This window comes from Felis catus, chromosome D1 (assembly GCF_018350175.1).
Source record: "Felis catus isolate Fca126 chromosome D1, F.catus_Fca126_mat1.0, whole genome shotgun sequence".
Classification (NCBI taxonomy): domain Eukaryota; kingdom Metazoa; phylum Chordata; class Mammalia; order Carnivora; family Felidae; genus Felis; species Felis catus.
The window spans coordinates 23,246,297-23,268,185 of record NC_058377.1 but is presented as its reverse complement, the minus strand read 5'-3'; the positions used below and the strand labels follow the sequence as shown (position 1 = coordinate 23,268,185).

The 21,889-nt window shown below is 46.8% G+C and overlaps 1 protein-coding gene across 3 annotated transcripts in view; it reads right to left on the bottom strand.

Moving 5' to 3' along the window:
- DCPS (decapping enzyme, scavenger) overlaps window positions 1–21,889 on the bottom strand; it is a 46,485-nt gene that overhangs the window by 10,389 nt on the left and 14,207 nt on the right. For all 3 annotated transcript variants that reach the window (XM_023239282.2, XM_003992560.4, XM_019811536.3), the window contains exon 3: window positions 2,666–2,811. In XM_023239282.2, coding sequence (XP_023095050.1) covers window positions 2,666–2,811 — 146 coding nt within the window. The remainder of the gene's footprint in view (window positions 1–2,665; window positions 2,812–21,889) is intronic.

The window sequence follows — 21,889 nt, the reverse complement described above, 5'->3', positions numbered from 1 at the left end:
CTTCTCAAATCACTGCCGAAGCCTTCCCCACTGGGCCGGGGCCCACGCTGGTCTTTAGAGCCCTCCACACTCACCAAACTCGAGCAATTCTTTAAATCTCGTGGAACCCATATACTTAAACCCGTCTAGGGGGACCCTCATTGCCTGTGGCAACTGTTCTCAAATCTGATGATCATTAGAAACATATTTTTTAAAAATACAGATTTCCCGGGGTGCCCGGGTGGCTCAGTGGGTTGACTGTCCCACTCTTGATTTCGGCTCCGGTCATGATCCCATGGTTCGTGGGCTGGAGCCCCGTGTCGGGCTCTGCTCTGACAGCGTGAAGGCTGCTTGAGATTCTCACTCTCTCCCTCTCTCTCTGCCCCTCCCCTGTTTGTCCACATGCTCTCTCTCTCAAAATAAATAAATAAACCTTAAAAAAAAATACAGATTTTCCATGGGACGCCTGGATGGCTTAGTCGGTTAAACATCGACTTCGGCTCAGGTCATGATCTCACGGTTTGTGAGTTGGAGCCCTGTATCACATCCGTGATGTCAACACGGAGCACACTTCAGATCCTCTGTCCCCCTCTCTCTCTGCCCCTTCCCTGCTCATTCTCTCTCCGCAAAATAAAAGAAATAAATACAGATTTCCCAGCTCCACTCCCTGAACATCCTGATTCAGTAGACACGGAGTAGGGCCCCATGCTCTGTATTTTAAAAAATCTCCCCAGGCAATCCTGATGATCAGCCAGGTTTGGGAGCTCCTGGTGTTCTGACAGGTGCACACGCCTGCTTCTGGCCCCTGCCCGTCTGCTCCTGGTTTGTCCTGCTGACCCTCCAGCTCTCGGGGCCTATCTTTGTTCTTCCCTCTGCCTGGAATGCCCTTCTCTGCCTTGTCCACTTGGCAAACTTCCATCTGTCCCTTAAGACCCAACTGAAGGATCCCTTCCTCTGTAAAGCCCCCCACTGTCCAGGCTGATCACCTCCCTTTGTGTCACCACTGAACCCTGGATACAAACCACCTGCGGGGGAGTACTTATCCCATTGTACTGTGCCGGTCAGACTCCATGTCTGTCTTCCCCACAAGACTCTGGGGGCATTACAAGTGTTCACCCTGGTGACCCTCCAGAGCCTAGTACATGGCCTGGTACACAGTAGGTGCACAATTAATACAATGAGTGTTGCCAGTTGAGCTGAGTGCTTTGTAAACGTACTAGAAACGGTCAAGAAAGAATAGATGAATACTTGCGTCAAACAGAACTTGGCCGAGTAGTAGGAGAATCTGGCTGTATTATTTTCCAAGAGGAAGTACACGGCAGTGGATAAGACAGTACACATACAAGTCACACCGACTTTAAGAGCATCCTCCTTTGGATCCCATATTTGTGCAACTGGTGCCACAGAACATATATTCCAGGAGATCCCTCTGGGACCCTGAATGGCAGCAGCCATCTAGCAAGATGCAGACATATCTCCTTTCCATGTAGAAGACAGAGCAAGTATAGGGACTTAAAAAAAAAAAAATCACGCCAGCTTGAGCCAGAGGAACCTAGTGCAAATGTGGCACAGGGGGACGAGGACTCCCAGTCAGCCGGGTCTTCCCAAGTAGGAAAGCGGGCTGTCGCCCCACATGGCCTCCTGCACACCTGCCAACCACCCTTTCCTTACTTCTCCCATGTATAACTGACTTGGCGGGGCCCTTGGCCCCCACAGCCAAGGGCCCCCTCCCTTCTTCTGGCCCGGGAGACATGGCAATGAGTGCCCTGTGTCTGACCACCCCCAAAAGCCACAACCTGGATCTTGGGCAGAGTGGGTGAGAAACGCTCAAAGAGAACAAGGGTGAATGATGAAGAGACAGAGATGGTGAGAGCCAGCAAGTGAGCAAGGAAACGCCTCATCCATCATATTTAAGGCTGAACATTCACTCGGGGCCGACTGCAGGCGCAGGCTCTGGTTGGCACTGGGCCTCGGCCCATCAAGAACTCGGGATCTCTTCGCTAAATGGCCTTGCATCTGGTCTAGTGGCTGAAGACACCGCCAAACCTCACATTAGCCTTTGGGAGAGGAGGCCCTGTGCTAAGCCACCAGGCACATCAGGACCCTGCTCTCTGGGGAACGAATGCAAGGGGAACAAGTGAATGAAGTTTTTAACTCTGGGACTCGACTCCCAGAGGCGGGTTTGCACAGGCAGAACCAGGAATAAAAAGTCTGGAACGGGGTGGGGTGGCTACCCTGGCGTCAGTCTTGACCCATTCATAGACCCAGGTGAGGGCACAGTCATTCTGAGACAGTATCAGCGCTGAGGCAGATACAAATTCTCCAAAGGCCTGGGCTGCTCTGAGAGTCCCACAGAGCCTCAGCAGCACGCCCAGGACCAGGGTCGAGCCTCTGGCCATCCTGGATAAAACAGCAGCCACCCCAGTCCAGCATTTCCCGTGCTACTCACCCTGGTTGCTTTTCCCCACAGCAAACTCACCCTCTCCCGTCCTGTGCAGTTACTTACACATCCGTGCGTTCACTCCTGCACAAGGAGGGGGCAGGGGTTCCACAGTGCTGCTTGTGCTACCCCAAACCTGTGGAACTGTGCTGGCCCTGCCAGATCCTCGAGACAGAGACTCCGGCCACAGGGAGCACTCTGTGTCCGCACCCCCTGGGGCCAGTCTGAGGCGCGGCGGCCAGTCACCTGGATGCTGAGGCTCTGGGACTCCAGGTGGGGCAAGGTGACGTTCTTGTAATCGGCCCCCGTCTCTCGGACCAGGTGGAGGTCCTGGCGCAGGTACTTTTCTAGGTGCTTCTCTGTGGCAGGGTAAACCACGGTTGTCTTTACGTCTGTAATGACAAACACAGCCCAGGACTCCAAAGTTAGGTGCACGCTCTGCACAGTCCTGTCACACTCTGGTCCCCAGCACAGAGAGGTGACCCCCACCCCCATCTCTGATTCCTCAATGAAAGGAGCCGAAGGCTAAGAGGTTATAGTCACCCGGGACCCATGAGGCGCCTCACGCCAGTAAATTCATAAGTTGAATCACACTCAGCATCTGGGAGTCACAGGGTTTTTTTTCACTGATGATGGGTCGCTGGGCCCCTCACCACCCTTCCCCACTCTGTTTTCTAGGCACAGGAATGAAAGGTTTCTGACTCTTGTCACATAGCAAATTTCTTGGTATGTGGCTTTCTAGACCCAAAGCTGAAGATCTGACTTAAAGCTAAGTAGCCTTCCCTCATGCAAAGCAGAGCAGCAGAGCACCATGGTTAAAGGCGTGGACTCCGGAGCTGGACTGAGTTCAAGTCCTGGCTCTGCCTGTTCCTTCCTCGGGACCCTGACCCTGGTCCAGTTATTTAACCTTCCCAAGCCCCTACTCCCCCATCTGTCAACGGAGGATAATAATAGCTCCTATGTCACAGAGTTGGGAGGATTAAACAAGTTAATACCTGTGAAGCACTTAGAACACTGTCTGACACAAAGCAAATACTATGTAAGTGCTGGCTCTTTTTAATCAGCCTTTCTCAACCCTGGCACGGTCCATATTTTGGACAGATAATTCTTGTCATATGGGGACTGTCCTGTATGCTACAGGACGGTTACCAGAACAGCAGACTTCTACCAGGGTGTTAGCAAAATCCTGTCTCCAGCTAGGACAGCCAAAAACGTCTCCAGACATTGCCAAATGCCCCCTGGGGGATGAAATTGCCCCCAGTTGAGAACTGCTGTTTTCATCAGCAGGAAGTCTTATAGTTTTCCTAAACAGACACTAGGCTAGGGTTCTAGTCCAACACCACCTGGCTTTGGTTAAATCCTTTTCCCTACTTCTAAAAACATCTGCTACAACTGTTATCATTTATACATAGTGCTTCCACATAGATCTTAAGGGCAGGAGAGGAAAATGGTGTTCTAAAATCAGGAGACATTTCTAATATGAACGACCCAAGGTTAATATCCTCAATGGGGAAAAACTGAGAGCTTTCCCCCTAAGGTCAGGAACAAGACCGGGATGTCCAGTCTCGCCACTGTTATTCAACATAGTATTGGAAGTCTTAGCTTCTGTAGTCAGACAACACAAAGAAATAAAAGGCATCCAAATCAGCCAGGAGGAGGTCAAACTTTCACTCTTCGCAGATGACATGATACTCTATAAGGAAAACCCAAAAGATTCCACCAAAAAACTGCTAGAACTGATTCATGAATTCGGCAAAGTTGCAGGATATAAAATCAACGCACAGAAATTGGTTGCATTCCTATACACCAACAATGAAGCAGCAGGAAGAAAAATCAAGGAATCGATCCCATTTACAGTTGCACCAAAAACCATAAAATACCTAGGAATAAATCTAAACAAAGAGGTGAAAAATCTATACGCTGAAAACTATAGAAAGCTTATGAAAGAAACTGAAGGAGACACAAAAAAATGGAAAAAGATTCCATGCTCCTGGATAGGAAGAACAAATATTGTTAAAATGTCGACACTGCCCAAAGCAATCTACATATTCAATGCAATCCCTATCAAAATAACACCAGCATTCTTCACAGAGCTAGAACAAACAATCCTAAAATTTGTATGGAACCAGAAAAGACCCCGAATAGCCAAAGCAATCTTGAAAAACAAAACCAAAGCAGGAGGCATCACAATCCCAGACTTCAAGCTATACTTCAAAGCTGTAATCATCAAGACAGTATGGCACTGGCACAAGAACAGACACTCAGATTAATGGAACAGAATAGAGAACCCAGAAATAGACCCACAAACGTATGGCCAACTAATCTTTGACAAAGCAGGAGAGAATATCCAATGGAATCAAGACAGTCTCTTCAGCAAGTGGTGCTGGGAAAACTGGACAGTGACATGCAGAAGAATGAACCTGGACCACTTTCTTACACCATACGCAAAAAGAAACTCAAAATGGATGAAAGCCCTCAATGTATGACAGGAAGCCATCAAAATCCTCGAGGAGAAAGCAGGAAAAAAACCTCTTTGATCTTGGCCTCAGCAACTTCTTACTCAACATGTCCCTGGAGGCAAGGGAAACCAAAGCAAAAATGAACTATTGGGACCTTATCAAAATAAAAACCTTCTGCACAGCAAAGGAAACAATCAGCAAAACTAAAAGGCAACCGACAGAATGGGAGAAGATATTTGCAAATGACATATCAGATAAAGGGTTAGTATCTAAAATCTATAAAAAAAAAAAACCTATCAAACTCAACACCCCAAAAAAACAATCCAGTGAAGAAATGGGCAAAAGACATGAATAGACACTTCTCCAAGGAAGACATCCAGATGGCCAACCGACACAGGAAAAAATGCTCCACATCACTCATCATCAGGGAAATACAAATCAAAACCACCATGAGATACCACCTTACACTTGTCAGAATGGCTAACATTAACAACTCAGGCAACAACAGATGTTGGCGAGGATGCAGAGAAAGAGGATCTCTTTTGCATTGTTGGTGGGAATGCAAGCTGGTGCAGCCACTCTGGAAAACAGTATGGAGGTTCCTCAAAAAACAAAAAATAGAACTACCTTATGACCCAGCAACTGCAGTATTAGGCATTTATCCACGGGATACAGGTGTGCTGGTTTGAAGGGACACATGCACCCCCATGTTTATAGCAGCACTATCAACAATAGCCAAGTATGGAAAGAGCCCAAATGTCCATCGACAGATGAATGGATAAAGAAGATGTGGTGTATATATATATATATACATATATACACATATATATGTACATATGTATGTATATGTACATATGTATATATACATATATGTATATACGTATATACAAACATATGTATATATACGTATGTGTGTATATATGTATATACATATATACATATATTCATATATGCATCTGTACATATACACATACATATACATATATACATATATATATGTACACAATGCAGTATTACTCGACAATCAAAAAGAATGAAATCTTGCCATTTGCAACTACGTGGATGGAACTGGAGGGTGTGATGCTAAGTGAAATTAGTCAGAGAAAGACAAAAATCATATGACTCCACTCATATGAGGACTTTAAGAGACAAAACAGATGAACATAAGGGAAGGGAAACAAAAATAATATAAAAACAGGGAGGGGGACAAAACAGAAGAAACTCATAAATATGGAGAACAAACTGAGGGTTACTGGAGGGGTTGTGGGAGGGGGGACGGGCTAAATGGGTAAGGGGCACTAAGGAATCTTCTCCTGAAATCATCGTTGTACTATATGCTAACAAATTTGGATGTAAATTTAAAAAAATAAAAAATAAAATTAAAAAAAAAACTAATTCAGGATGTTTCTCAACAGACCCATGTCCTGCCCGACTCTCTTACTCTCAATTCAGAGTGCTCGCCCAGGGTAACCTGAGGGAAGCCCAGCAGGCACACTTTAAAACTCCAGAAATTCCCACACGCACCTACACTTTCGTACGTGGTCTGAGGACGTAGGCAATTTGAATCCCTGTTTCACAGGTGAGTGGGTTCACAGGAGTCGGGACTTCTGCCTCGAGATGTGGCAGAGGCAACGCCAAACGTGAGGTTTCCTTACCCTAAAAGCTGGTGCTCTTCAAACACCTGCCTGCTGGCCGCATATTATTCCAACAGTCCAGTGGGGACAGACCGAGGTGCTAACCCAGCACACAAGTTCCAGTGAGCATCAAACACCAGTCCTTCAGGGGCGCCTGGGTGGCGCAGTCGGTTAAGCGTCCGACTTCAGCCAGGTCACGATCTCGCAGTCCGTGAGTTCGAGCCCCATGTCGGGCTCTGGGCTGATGGCTCGGAGCCTGGAGCCTGTTTCCGATTCTGTGTCTCCCTCTCTCTCTGCCCCTCCCCCGTTCATGCTCTGTCTCTCTCTGTCCCAAAAATAAATAAAGGTTGAAAAAAAAAATTAAAAAAAAAAACACCAGTCCTTCAGCTCTGGGAGGCACAGCAGCTCAGCGCAAAGACACAGGCTCTGGACCTGAGTTGACACCACACTCCCCTCCACCACTGCTTACAGACAGTCCGACCTTGGGTGTGTTATTTAACCTCTCGGGGCCCCAGTTTCCTCATCTGTTAAAGACTGGTCACAAAATCTGCCCTTAGAGTTGCTGTCAACATTAAACGAAACATGTCATCTGGACCAGTGTGGGGCACCACGTCCCCTCCACTTCCTGGGAATCTCTGGATCTGACCCTGAAATGGAGGCACAAAGGCCTCCTCACAACCCTCGAGGTGGCAGCAAAAGTACTTCCTCACTCCCAAAACCCTCTAATGGCCCTGGGCGAAAGGCCAGAGGTCAAGTACACCAGGTCCCAAGAGATAAGAAACTGCCAGAAATAGACCCAATGGCATTGCCTTGACCCTTGCAGTGTGCTCCAGGAAAATCCCTTATCCAAGAGTAGCTTTGCAGAGAAGAACGGAGATTCTAGCACCAGTCGGCCTGGGTTCAAATACTGGCTCTGCACTCATCTGTGTAACCGGGCGCAGGTGACCTACTGTATAGGGTGGTTATGAGAACTCAGTGAGCAGTAGCTGGGAAGCATTCAGCAGGTGCCCACCCCCACCCCCATGCCCCCTGCACAGAGAAGTTCTCTCCCAGGCTAGCTCTCACTGTTGCTGTGTTTGCTGTTACTTTGGTAGCCTGGGCTGGGCAGCGGGGAGAAAAGCCGTGAGCGGAGGAGCTCCCTCCGTATGGGGGAGCCGGCCGGAGACAAAGGCCACACTCACGTTGGAGAACAGCCCGCTCTGCTGGCAATGACCACCGAGCCCGGGCTCACAGCCTGGGGCTCCCTGGCTGTTTCAGATCAGAAAGCCGCTGGGCCCAGGAGCGCGCCCCTGTCTGCCAAGGCTTGTCAGAGACCGCCCCAGCCACCCAGGGTGCTGGGAAGCGGGCGCCTCCCCAGGCCAGCCCCCTCCCGCCTTCCCCTTCCTCCCGCCTTCCCCTTCTGCGGCAGGGAAAACAGAAAAAGGCATTTTCCAGCTCCTTACTTCCTGCCATCTTTCTTCCTTTTCTGAGAAACTCCTGCTTGGATGTGGATGCAGAAGCCCCACTGCTGGACCCTGGACCCCCTCAGAGCTAGTCACTCTTGGGGGCCAGGCCTCTGTCAGGCCACCACCAGCAGCCCCGGGCAGCAGCGGGCTGGCTCCACGTGCTGTGGACAGGGGTGGGGGCTGCCCCCCTTCAAACCTGGACCGTTCCCCTGGGTTCCCAGCATTGTCTACACAGCCCTCAGCCACCCTGCTCTAGCCCTTTCTCTAACCTCATTCACCACCATCACCCCCTCGATGTCTCCACCCTGGCCACACAGACCTCTTTACAGTTCCGCTAACTCACATCCCATCTCTAGGTCTCTGACCAGCTGCTCTCACCTAAGTCAAGGTTGGAGTTCTCCACCAGCCCTGCTGAAGAAGCTCCCCTTACCTCATCCCTGTCTATCTCACCGATGGCTTGCTTTTTCCTCACTCCTTACCACCTGACAGTACAGTACAGATTTATTGTCTGATTCTCCCATTAGAATGCAGCTTCCAGGAGGACAGGGGTTTTTGTCTACCTTTAAAAATTGTTTTAATCATTTTATCCCCAGCACCAGGAATAGCACTTGGCCTGCAGGAGGCACTCAACGAAGACTGAACAAGTGGATAAATGAATCTAGCCTTTTAGGCTTAAGCCCCAGGAAGGGCATTTTTGAGCCAAATGGATTAAAACTTCTCTGATAAAAATCAGTATGCTTCCCAATGCTAAGTTTTTTTTTATTGGCAAGCAAAAGTAAACTTTGTTGTCTATCTAAATGCCAAATCGAGACGTTGACCTGCAAGTGAACTTCATGAGGATTTTGGTCAAGTGTCAATGCCCAATAAATGCTCAAACCACCAGGTGAAAATATGTTGGGGAACAGGATGTCCACACACAGTCTCAAAGTATCTTCCTGTAGATTACTTATTAATGACAAAGGGCCCAGGTGCTCAGAGTTAACATCACTCCTAACAGGACACACTGCCATCAGGAGCCTCCTGAGGGATGTGCCGTGGTATTCTGGCCCAAAATGCATGCTCCGAATCAGATCATGAGGAAAAATTAGCCCACCCTAATCCAGGGACATTCTACAAAACAAATGGCTTGATAACTCTTCAAAAGGGTCAAAGAGAAAATAAAGGAAGGCAGAAAGGCTGTTCCGGATTAAAGGACACTAAAGACTGGACTGGATCCTGGATGGGGGAGAGGTGTCCTGCTGGAAAGATAGTATTGGAACAAGCGGTAAAATTTCATAATGGTGTCTACGTTGCAAACTAGCTTGGTATACATGGGAGATTTCCTAAAATTGACCACTTTACTCTGGTTCCTAGGAAATATACACTGAAGTGCTTAGCAAGGAAGGTTACAATGTCTGCAACTTACTTTTCAGTAATAACAAGAGTGAGCAAAATATCACATAGGTACATACGGAGAGAGAAAAGGCAAAAGTGGTAAGATGTTAGCAATAAGGCTTTTACAAGGGAGTTCTTTGCAGTATTCTTACAACTTTTCTGTAGGGTTGATTTTTTTTTTTTTTTTCCAAAATAAAAAGTAAAAAAAAAAAAAGTATCAATATCCTCTGGACCCTCAGCGCTAATTGCGAAAAGACATACCAGGCGCTGTTCTAAGCCCTATACGTGCATTAACTCATTCGCTCCTCACAACCAGTGTGAGGTGGGTGTTATTAGGGTCCCCACTTGACACAGAAAGAAACCGGTGCCCTCGATCCCACAGCTCCATCTGGCTCGGGACTGGGCTTCAGCTGTGGCCAACCCCGTAGGTCAACACATGAGGCCTGAGCACCTTCCTGGTGCCCTCTGCCAACCTCCGCTTAGCAAACTGACTGCCCAGGGTAAGCATACCTGGCACGTCCCCACCCAGCGTTCCCCTGTGGCTAGAGAAACAACAAGGAGCCCCCCACCCAATCCTGCCCTCCTACTGGTTTTCTTAAAATAACAGCTTGGAACAATTTCGAACCCCCTCAAAACCCATCTCTCGATAATGTTCACAGTACAGCTGACCCCTGAACAACACAGGTTTGAACTGCATGGGTTCACTTAGCGATTTTTTCCCCCAATAAATACAATAGAGTATTGGAAATGTATTTTCTCTTATGGTTTTAACACCATTTTCTTTTCTCTAGCTTACTTCACTGTAAGAACACAGTACAGAATACATACAACACACAAAATATGTGTTCATCAACTGCTTCTACCATCGGCAAAGCTTCCGGTCAACAGCAGGTTATTAACTTTGGGGACAGCTCAAAGTTGTATGTGGATTTTCAGCTGCATGAACGGTTAAGTTTGGGGGGAGTAGTTAAGTTTTCAGGGAGTTTTCGCCGGGAGTTAATTTAGAGGGGAGTGGATTTTCAGCTGCACGGGGGACTGATACCCCTAACCCCCACACCGTTCAAGGGACAATCGTACATTAAGAGGACTTCTCTGATACTCCTTATGAAACCACTCCACCTATTGTGCTTTTTCAAACTTTGCTTTTATTTTTAATTCAAGGCATGCTGGCACACAGGTTAGTCACATGAAGCCAGAAGTTTCCTGCTTTTCCCCACACACCACTTTCAATTCTTCTTGCCGTTTCTTTGCTCGTGTACTTCCACAGTTTTAATTACGGATATTTTTCTATCTTGTTCCCCCTTGACTTCTCACTTTTACTATTACTTATTAACTTCCCATTACAGAGGTAAGGATTTAGCTTTTTTACCAGCTATCAAAAGCATGTGTGCATGTGGGGACCCTCCCTGCACACTCTTTTCTCTCTTACCCCCTAATCTCACAATACAACTATTGTACAATTTTGGAGAAGTCAGAATAAAGTGGTAACACTACCATGATGATATAAATGCTTTCACTGCTGAATACTACGACTAGTTTTCCTTTTCAGCACAACTTTGGCTATGTGTAGTTAGTCATTACTCTTTTATCTGCTCACTTTTCTATTAACTTGTCACTAATTCATCCCTACATCCACTTCCGTTTATAGAAATCTCTTTTAAGTTTATTTGAGAGGGGTGGGGCGAGACAGACTCCCAAGCAGGCTCTGAACCATCAGCGTGTAGAGACTGACGTGGGGCTCCGTCTCACAAACTGTGAGATCTTGACCCGAGCCGAAATCAAGAGTCGGACACTTAACTGACTGAGCCACCCAGGTGCCCCTATATAAATCTCTTAATGTTCAAACCCAGAAGAACACAAGCAATGTGTCCTCCCGGAGCCTCTGACCCACTCCAGCAGGTGTCTGTGAGGAGCTATGCCCGGGAGCTCAATGCACCACCATTTGGCAGCCGTCTCCCCTTCTCTCTGCTGCTGGACGTTTTGCTTCCTGGATCCCCACTATCTTCCTCTTTCCTGTTTGCATCTTTATTTTGCTAAAGCAGTGGTTCCCAAACTGCACTGTGCACCAGAACCACCTGACTGAGGACATCTGGGGTGGGCCAAGATGCCTTTTTTAAGAAGTTGCCAGGTGCGGCCACTGCCACTGGTCCTGGTTCCAGGACCACACATTAAGGACCACAACACTGGGGCACCTGGGTGGCGCAGTAGGTTAAGCGTCCGACTTCAGCCAGGTCACGATCTCGCGGTCTGGGAGTTCGAGCCCCGCGTCAGGCTCTGGGCTGATGGCTCAGAGCCTGGAGCCTGTTTCCCATTCTGTGTCTCCCTCTCTCTGTCCCTCCCCCGTTCATGCTCTGTCTCTCTCTGTCCCAAAAATAAATAAACGTTGAAAAAAAAAAAATTAAAAAAAAAAAAAAAAAAAAGGACCACAACACTAAGGCACAAAGTCAAGTTGCTTCCAGAGCTGTGGAACAAGCGAGATACATTTAGAGACTTGGAACATCTGAAAATGTCTGTGTTCTACTGTCACAATTAAGAGTTTGGTGAAAGGGGCGCCTGGGTGGCTCAGTCGGTTGAGCGTCCGACTTCGGCTCGGGTCATGATCTCACAGTCTGTGAGTTTGAGCCCTGCATCACGCTGTGTGCTGACAGCTCAGAGCCTAGAGCCTGGAGCCTGTTTCGGATTCTGTCTCCCTCTCTCTCTGACCCTCCCCCGTTCATGCTCTGTCTCTGTCTCAAAAATAAATAAACATAAAAATAAAAAAAATTAAAAAAAAAAAGTTTGGCGAAAGAATTCTATGATGCAAAGCAGTGACCCTCAAAATATGAAAGCTCCACGATTTTCTAGATTGCGATGATGCTGTTGAGAAGTTTGAGGTCTTTCTGATCCCCATACCTTTGTACTGACCCGTTTTCTTGTTGTCCTCAATGTCCCAACCATGTTGATGGGTCTTTGAGTGGTTTCTATTCATCCCCTGATCTGAGTAAATGGACTTTCAATCTCGAAAATCCCGTTCTTCAGTCCTGGAAAACCTCTTATTTCTCTGATTATTTTCTCCCCCATTTTCCCCACCCTGTCTTTCTAGAATGTCTATCTGAATATTTAATATTTAGCTTTTTAGATCCATCTTCCACTTTGCTTTTCTCTCCCATTTTCCAATCTGTGTCTTTTTTTTTTTTTTTTTTTTTTTTTTAGTTTTAGTTTTGTTTTTTTTTGAGCAGCAGGCAAAAGTTTATTAGAGCATAAGATCAGAAAGAACAGTAGGAAAGCTCTCTTTACAGAGGGGATGTTAGAAAGTGAATGCCCTCTGTGTCTTACTGCTCTAATTTTAAGGAAGTTTTAACTTCTTGTATTGAAATTTTCAGTTCTACTGTGCATTTAATTTCCAAGAGCTTCTTAAAAAAACTCCTTGTTGATGGTATCTTATTCTTTTTTTTTTTTTTTTAATTTTTTTTCAATGTTTATTTATTTTTGGGACAGAGAGAGAGCATGAACGGGGGAGGGTCAGAGAGAGAGGGAAACACAGAATCGGAAACAGGCTCCAAGCCATCAGCCCAGAGCCTGACGCGGGGCTCGAACTCCCGGACCGCGAGATCGTGACCTGGCTGCAGTCGGACGCTTAACCGACTGCACCACCCAGGCGCCCCGATGGTATCTTATTCTTATGCCTTTGATATATCATTTGTCTCGGACGTTAACGACAGTTTTTGCAAATTTCTTCTCCCCACATAGTTTCTGTTTCTTCCGAATTCTTTTATTTTCCTTCCTCTCTTTTTCAACTGACACTTTCCTCAAGTCTGGTCACCCTTGTCTGTCCACTCACTCATATCGGAGGGCCGAACACTACAAAGCTGATGGGAAGCTCTGTGGACATACGTGTGTTCACCTGAAGCTTCATTTTAGGATGGTCAGGCTATAACCTTGCATGACGGAATCCCCAAAGGTTTGTCTTCTCTCTTGCGCTGGTCAGATTCTCCACACGTGACTCTTCCAATCTCGTACATGGAGTACAAGCCTGGCTGACCGCATTCTGAGTGACAGGAAGGAGAAGCAGCTGGCGGGCAGGGGGAGTGGGCACTAACACTGAATAGGTAAGCTTCCACTTAAGCCTCTACATTTCAGTACCCTGAGCCCCCCTCAACTGCACTGAGAACCTCCAGACCTTGTTTGAACCTCTGTAGACGCTGGATCTCTGGGAGGGGCCGTTACCAGTTGGGTGAAGTGGGACAGAATTTATGGGACCTGCTGGCTCAGGTTTCCCTCTCCCACATCCGTGAGGTCAGTCACTCCTCCCATCACTTCCTAGGTTTGTCTCCTCTTCCTTCTCTAGTCACTGCAGGATAACTTTTTGTAAGGCAATTTCTTTAATGTCATTTCTAGTGAGGGTTTTAGAGGAAACAGGTGGGCAAAATGCCCTCTTGTAACTGGAAGCCCATGTCCCTGTCTTTCTGTCTCCCTTATAATGCTTTATTTTTTTTAGTTGTGTGTGTGTGTGTGGGGGGGGGGGGTCGGCGGGAGGAACAGAGAGGAAGACAGAAAATCTTAAGCAGGCTCCGCACTGCAGAGCCCCACATGAGGCTGGATCTCACAGTGCTGAACCAAAATCAAGAGTCAGACACTTAACTGAGCCACCCAGGTGCCCCACAGTGCTTTCTTTTTTATTATTTTTTAAATGTTTATTTATTTTTGAGAGAGCACATGCGGGAGAGGGGCACAGAGAGGGACAGAGCATCTGAAGTGGGCTCTACACAGACAGCAGCAAGCCCGATGTGGAGCTTGAACTCACAGACCATGAGTTCAACAGACTGAGCCACTCAGGTACCCCGTAAGGCTTTATTACTATTATTTTTTAATGCTTATTTATTTTTGAGAGAGAGGGAGCAGGAGAGAGGCAGAGAGAGAGGGAGACAGAGAATCTGAAGGAGGCTCCGTGCTGACAGCAGACAGCCCGATGAGGGGCTCGAGCCCATAACTGTGAGATCATGACCCGAGCCAAAGTCTTATGTTTAACTGACTGAGCCACCCAGGCACCCCCATAATGCTTTACTTTCAAAAATGCATTTTTGAAGTGTATGTGATGTACAATGTTCTATTAGTTTCAGGTGTACAATATATCAAATTTGACAATTCTTTTTTTTAATGTTGATTTATTTTTGAGAGACAGAGAGAGAGAGAGAGAGAGAGAGAGAGAGAGAGAGAGAGAGAGAGACAGAGCATGAGCGGGGGAGGGGCAGAGAGAGAAGGAGACACAGAATCCGAAGCAGGCTCCAGGCTCTGAGCTGTCAGCACACAGCCTGATGCAGGGCTCAAACTCACAAACTGTGAGATCATGACCTGAACCGAAGCCGGACGCTTAACCAACTCAGCTACCCAGGCGCCCCATCAAATTGGACAATTCTGTAATATTACTCAGCACTCCCCAAGATACATGTAGTCACCAGCTGTCACCATACCATGTGATCCAGGAATTCCACTACTGGGTATTTACCTAAGGAAAACGAAAATACTAATTCAAAAAGACATAGGCAGCCCTATGTTTATGGTAGCATTATTTACAAGAGCCAAAATCTGGAAGCAGCCCAAGTGTCCATCAATAGATTAATGGATAAAAAAGGGGTATATACATACACTGGAACATTACTCAGCCATTAAAAAAAAAAAAAAAGAAATTTTGACATTTGTAACAACATGGATGGACCTAGAGTATATTATGCCAAATGAAATAAGTCAGTTACAGAAAAACAAATACCATATAATTTTATTTTCATGTAGAATCTAAAAGCTAAAACAAATGAACAAAAAACCCGAAAGTCTGTTTCAGTTATAAAAAAAAAAAAAAAAAATGTCACGAAGAGGAAAGGTACAGCATCAAGGACATAGTCAATAATACGGTAGTAACACTGTTTAATACTTTCTTTTTCTTCTTAGCTGTTTATTACCACTTGACCTATTTGTTTATTTATGGTTCATCTCCTCCAACTGGACATAAGCTCCTTGAGAGCAGAGGCATTGTTTTACATACTGTGTGTGCAGAGCCTAAAGCAGCACCTCATATGTATTAGGTCCTTACGATGCAGTTACAGAACAGAATATATATTATGCCATTTTACTTTTTAAAGAATGTGTGCATGCATAACTGCATACACATAAACACACACAGAAAAAAGCCTGAATTTCAGGACATGGTCCAAGATGTGGAATGGTTACCACTGGGTGGTGGAATTACACATAACTGTAATTTTTTAAATTAATTTTGGGGGGGGGGATTTATTACATTTTCCAAAACAAATGTGGATCACTTCTGTAACAAATACATTAAAAACTGAAAAATAAGCCCCTCCTTAAATAAACCCCAGAGAGGTTAAGTGATTTGGCCAAGGCCACACAGCTAAGAAGGCGCCTCAGCTGAGATGTGAACCCAAGCAGTCTGGCTCCTCTGTGCAATATTGTCTTCCCAGTGGCAGAGGGCCATTCCCTTTCAGACCTTTCCCTAAGAAGCCTGTCCTACCTCCGTGTTCTCCAAAAAGCAGCCCCATCAGATGGGAGAAACGTGATTAGTTCCAGTCCCTCCCAAAGACATGTAAACAGCTGTCAGCAAAACCAAAGGGCATAATAAGGTGCCAGAGAGATTGGGGCTGCAGACTGGGAGGTCTGGAAACACATCACAAGGCACGGGACCAACAGCAGCACTGGTGTCCGTCTGTCGTGCTTCCTGGGGAGGGAGTGGGGCAGGGGCACAGACGCGGAGGTACTCGGGAAGTACTGATCGCCAGGGTACGCTGTGGCCTGACGCTGGGCGAGAATGGGCTCTGGTGGGGTGCACGGAGGGATGGAAGACGACCCCGCCGACCCCGCTCGCACTAGGGGACAACGGCTGTTTCAGCTTATGTGCGTCGCGTCACCCCCCACGGCCCCCCACCAGATGACGGCGCTGGCTCTCAGGGAAGGAGGCCTGCGTGCAGTCCGAGCAGAGGGGCCTTGTGGTGGCAGCGCAGCCCGTGCAGGGCTTGGGACGGACGGCAGGGATGTTTTGGCATCTGCATCCCAGATGAATCACTGCCCTATACACGCATGTTCCTTCTCTCTGCAGCGCAGGAGGGCAGGTCGCTGTGCTCCTGGCTAGGACAGCTCTGTGCTGTCGGAAAAGACCCCTAAGAGTGTCCTGAAAGGCCTTCTCCAATAAAGAAGCCCACCCCCTGTCCTCCGCCCAACTGCCTTCAGAGGCGGGGAGGCAGGGCTACGGAGAGGAAAAGAGCAGCTGCCTTTCTTGCTCTCTGCCAAAGCTGGCTTAGCCAAATCCCCAGGAAAACGCTGCTGCACATGAAACATGAAAATGCAAACCACAGACAGTCTGCTCTCCTTCCCATACACATGTTCAAACAAGACTGCTTTCCAGCCGTTACTGATGACTTCTACACGATGAGGTAATTCCTATGGCTCAGTCTGTGGCTTTTGCTCTCCTTTCATTATGATGAGCCAGTTTCAACTTATTTGACCCAGATGTGCCGGCTCGGGGGAGCCTGGAGAGAAGCCACAGCAAAGCAGGATCTGCGTGTGACACCCACCCCCACGTCCCCTTCCACCAGGGCCCGGGCAGAGCCACCCAGGTGACAGGGCAGATGCCCAAAACTGGCGGGGCGCTCCATCAAAGAACCCTGGCGGATAGGCCGGCAAGGGAGCGAGGCTGCAGGGTCTCCTGGGGACTTGTGTTATTTTCCCTCCTCCTGGGGATCTCCACCGAGGTGTCCAGGGAGAGCAGGCTGGAGGCCGGAGAGGCGGTGGTCATTGTCCTGTACAAGCAGGCATGCTGCAAGTACTCCAGGGGAGGCCTGGAGAGACCCCCAGATAAAAAAAAAAAACGGGGTGAAGGGTGTGGGCAGGGTCCTGCAGGCAGCTCTGGCCACCCCACAGCAAACCTTCGAGCCACTAATGACCTGTCTCAAATGAAAGCAGAGATGCTATTAGAAGCAGGGGAGAGGCAAATACTGATTTTTAGCCAGGCCCTGGATGTGACAGGCTCCTTCCCTCCTTCTCCTCAGTTCTCCAAGGCCCAGGAAGGACATATGACAGCCAGTGGCCCACAAGCAAATACAAGCAAATCCGGGGACTCTGAATGCCGCCCCAGGGCTGCCTGAGGTGGCCTTTGGCTACACGGTATCAGAGGTGGTCCTTTAGGAATGAGAAATGCTGCTACAGGATGGCTGTGGGACTTACTGCATTCCACAAAGTTCCATTTGAATAGAAGGACTGAGAACTGGTATCTAATGAGATAATGGAGCCACTGGTGGACAGTCCCACCATTAGGGCTGTGAGATCCCCCACGTTCCCACACACAGGAAGAAGCTATTCTGGGAATAAGCAGATCAGACTGCAAAAGCTACTGGACCAAACACTTGGGAGTTCCAAAACATGGCCCCTCTCTCAAATTCCTGTCTAAGGCATTTCCTTATTCACTCCGAGAGGAGCACAGGTACCCAGTCTCAGGGCAACATCAATGGACACTGCCACAGTATGAGTGTTGGTGGGAAGGGAGAAAGCCCAAGGCACAGGATACATCCCCCATCGAGATGGGCCCAGGCTACCAGAATTCTAGGTTATCATTCACTGAGAAGTATGGATCAGAAGGGGACAACAGAACCAGGCTGCCGCAGGCCGGCAGCCACAGCTGGAGCCAAGCAATGAAGTGGAACCAGCTATCCTGTGGGTAATCCGCCTCCGTCCACTGGTCCTGAGTAAGCTGACTTTTCTGCTGACTTGAGCCTCAAGACTGCCACAGAGTCTTGGGAACTTGCCCCATCTGGGAGACAGAGAGAAAGAGAACACCACTAGTGCTGGTGATTGCATCTCAGTCGTTCAGGATCTACTCACTTCTACTCATTTGTGAATGACATGGCTTCTCCTGGCTTCATGGAAGCCAGGTGTCTAAATGGAGAATTGAACAGAGGGAAGGGAGGAGACGGGGGAGCAGAGGAGGCAGTGTGCAAGGGTTCCCTGAGCTGAGGTGGCAAGGGAAGGAGAGAATGAGTGAATTAGACTGCCAAGGGAAAGGGAGAACCCAAGGTCTGGGTCAAGAATTTTACCTAGGCTGGGGCGCCTGCATGGCTCAGTTGGTTAACTGTCCGACTTCGGCTCAGGTCATGACCTCATGGTTCATGAGTTCGAGCTCCACATCGGGCTCTGGGCTGACAGCTGGGTGCCTGAAGCCTGTTTCGGACTCTGTGTCTCCCTCTCTGCCCCTCCCTGGTTTGTGCTTTGTCTCTCTCTCAAAAATAAATAAACATTAAAAAAAATTTTTTTAAACAATTTTACCCAGTTGTAAGAAACCTTTCCATCTTGCCCATAACCAGTAAAGAAATCAAATTAGTAATCAAAAATCTCCCAAAAAACAAGAGTCCAGGGCCAGATGGTTTTCCAGGGGGAATTCTACCAAACATTTAAGGAAGAGTTAACACCTATACTCTTGAAGCTGTTCCAAAAATAGAAATAGAAGGAAAAGTTCCAAACTCTTTCTATGAAGCCAGCATTACCTTGATTCTAAAACCAGACAAACACCACTCTAAAAAGGAGAACTATAGACCAACTTCCACGGATGAAATAATCCTCAACAAGATATCAGCCAACTGGATCCAGCAATGCATTAAAAAAATTATGCACCATGACCAAGTGGGATTTATACCTGGGATGCAGGGCTGGTTCAATATCTGCAAAACAATCAATGTGATTCATCCCATCAATAAAAGAAAGGACAGGAACCACATGATCTTCTCAACAGATGCAGAGAAAGCATCTGACAAAATACAGCACCCTTTCTTACTAAAAAACCTCAAGAAAGTTGGGATAAAAGGATCATACCTCGAGATCACAAAAGCCATATATGAAAGACCCAATGCTAATATTATCTTCCATGGGGAAAAACTGAGAGCTTTCCCCCTAAGGTCAGGAACAAGACCGGGATGTCCACTCTCGCCACTGTTATTCAACATAGTATTGGAAGTCTTAGCCTCAGCCATCAGACAACGCAAAGAAATAAAAGGCATCCAAATCAGCCAGGAGGAGGTCAAACTTTCACTCTTCGCAGATGACATGATACTCTATATAGAAAACCCAAAAGAGTCCACCAAAAAACTGCTAGAACTGATTCATGAATTCGGCAAAGTTTCAGGATATAAAATCAATGCACAGAAATCAGATGCATTCCTAATCACCAACAATGAAGCAGCAGGAAGAGAAATCAAGGAATCGATCCCATTTACAGTTGCACCAAAAACCATAAAATACCTAGGAATAAATCTAAACAAAGAGGTGAAAAATCTATATGCTGAAAACTACAGAAAACTTATGAAAGAAACTGAAGGAGACACAAAAAAATGGAAAAAGATTCCATGCTCCTGGATAGGAAGAACAAATATTGTTAAAATGTCGACACTACCCAAAGCAATCTACATATTCAATGCAATCCCTATCAAAATAACACCAGCGTTCTTCACAGAGCTAGAACAAACAATCCTAAAATTTGTATGGAACCAGAAAAGACCCCGAATAGCCAAAGCAATCTTGAAAAACAAAACCAAAGCAGAAGGCATCACAATCCCAGACTTCAAGCTATACTGCAAAGCTGTAATCATCAAGACAGTATGGTACTGGCACAAGAACAGACACTCAGATCAATGGAACAGAATAGAGAACCCAGAAATGGACCCACAAACATATGGCCAACTAATCTTTGACAAAGCAGGAAAGAATATCCAATGGAATCAAGACAGTCTCTTCAGCAAGTGGTGCTGGGAAAATTGGACAGTGACATGCAGAAGAATGAACCTGGACCACTTTCTTACACCATACACAAAAAGAAACTCAAAATGGATGAAAGCCATTCTGTCAATGTAAGACAGGAAGCCATCAAAATCCTTGAGGAGAAAGCAGGAAAAAAACCTCTTTGATCTTGGCCTCAGCAACTTCTTACTCAACATGTCCCTGGAGGCAAGGGAAACCAAAGCAAAAATGAACTATTGGGACCTTATCAAAATAAAATTCTGCACAGCGAAGGAAACAATCAGCAAAACTAAAAGGCAACCGACAGAATGGGAGAAGATATTTGCAAATGACGTATCAGATAAAGAGTTAGTATCCAAAATCTATAAAGAACTTATCAAACTCCACACCCGAAAAACAAATAATCCAGTGAAGAAATGGGCAAAAGACATGAATAGACACTTCTCCAAGGAAGACATCCAGATGGCCAACCGACACAGGAAAAAATGCTCAACATCACTCATCATCAGGGAAATACAAATCAAAACCACAATGAGATGCCACCTCACACCTGTCAGAATGGCTAACATTCACAACTCAGGCAACAATAGATGCTGGTGAGGATGCGGAGAAAGAGGATCTTTTGCATTGTTGGTGGGAATGCAAGCTGGTGCAGCCACTCTGGAAAATGGTATGGAGGTTCTTCAAAAAATTAAAGACAGAACTACCCTACAACCCAGCAATTACATTATTGGGTATTTATCGAAGGGATACAGGTATGCTGTTTCAAAGGGACACAAGCACCCCAATGTTTATAGTAGCACTATCAACAATAGCCAAAGTATGGAAAGAGCCCAAATGTCCATTGATGGATGAATGGATAAAGACGACGTGGTGTGTATGTGTGTGTGTGTGTGTGCGCACACACACATGCTGGAGTATTACTCGGCAATCAAAAAGAATGAAATCTTGCCATTTGCGACTATGTGGATGGAACTAGAGGATATTATGCTAAGCAAAATAAGTCAGTCAGAGAAAGACAAGTATCATATGACTTCACTCATATGAGGACTTTAAGACACAGAACAGATGAACACAAGGGAAGGGAAGCAAAAATAATATAAAAACAGGGAGGGAGACAAAACACAAGAGACTCTTAAATATGGAGAACAAACAGAGGGTTCCTGGAGGGGTTGTGGGAGGGGGGGATGGGTTAAATGGGTAAGGAGCATTAAAGAATCTACTCCCGAAACCATTGTTGCACTATACGCTAACTTGGATGTAAATTTAAGAAATAAAATAAAATAAATTTAAAAAAAGAAAGAAACCTTTCCATCTTGAAATGAAAAGATGTCATTCTACTGTCTCTCCAAGCCCCAGAAGGGGCTTGGTTCACTGGTGTCACAAGCTCTAAAGCACCCAGGGAGAAAAGCAGGCAGAAATCTGCCATCGTCAGGTGGCCTCAAGGGATGAAACCAAAGGAGCAAATACCCCTTTGCCCCTACCTCATTTCAAAGCCCAGCTAATGTGAGGAGCCCACTCCACAGCTCTGTCTACACTATTACCCTCACCCAGAATACCCCTTCTACTTCTCACCCTCCCATCACCAAGTCCAGCCATCCCAGGGGCTACCACGTCCCCAGCTGTGGGAGAAACCACGTCCGCACACTCCAACCCACCGGCTCCCAGTATGCACCCCTCCGTGCTACATACCCAGCTGGCTCTAAGCAACCAGGTACAGAGGACAGGAGGGGAAATGAAGCTGGAATCAACCAAAGGGCTATCTAGAGAACAGCTGCACCAACTCGT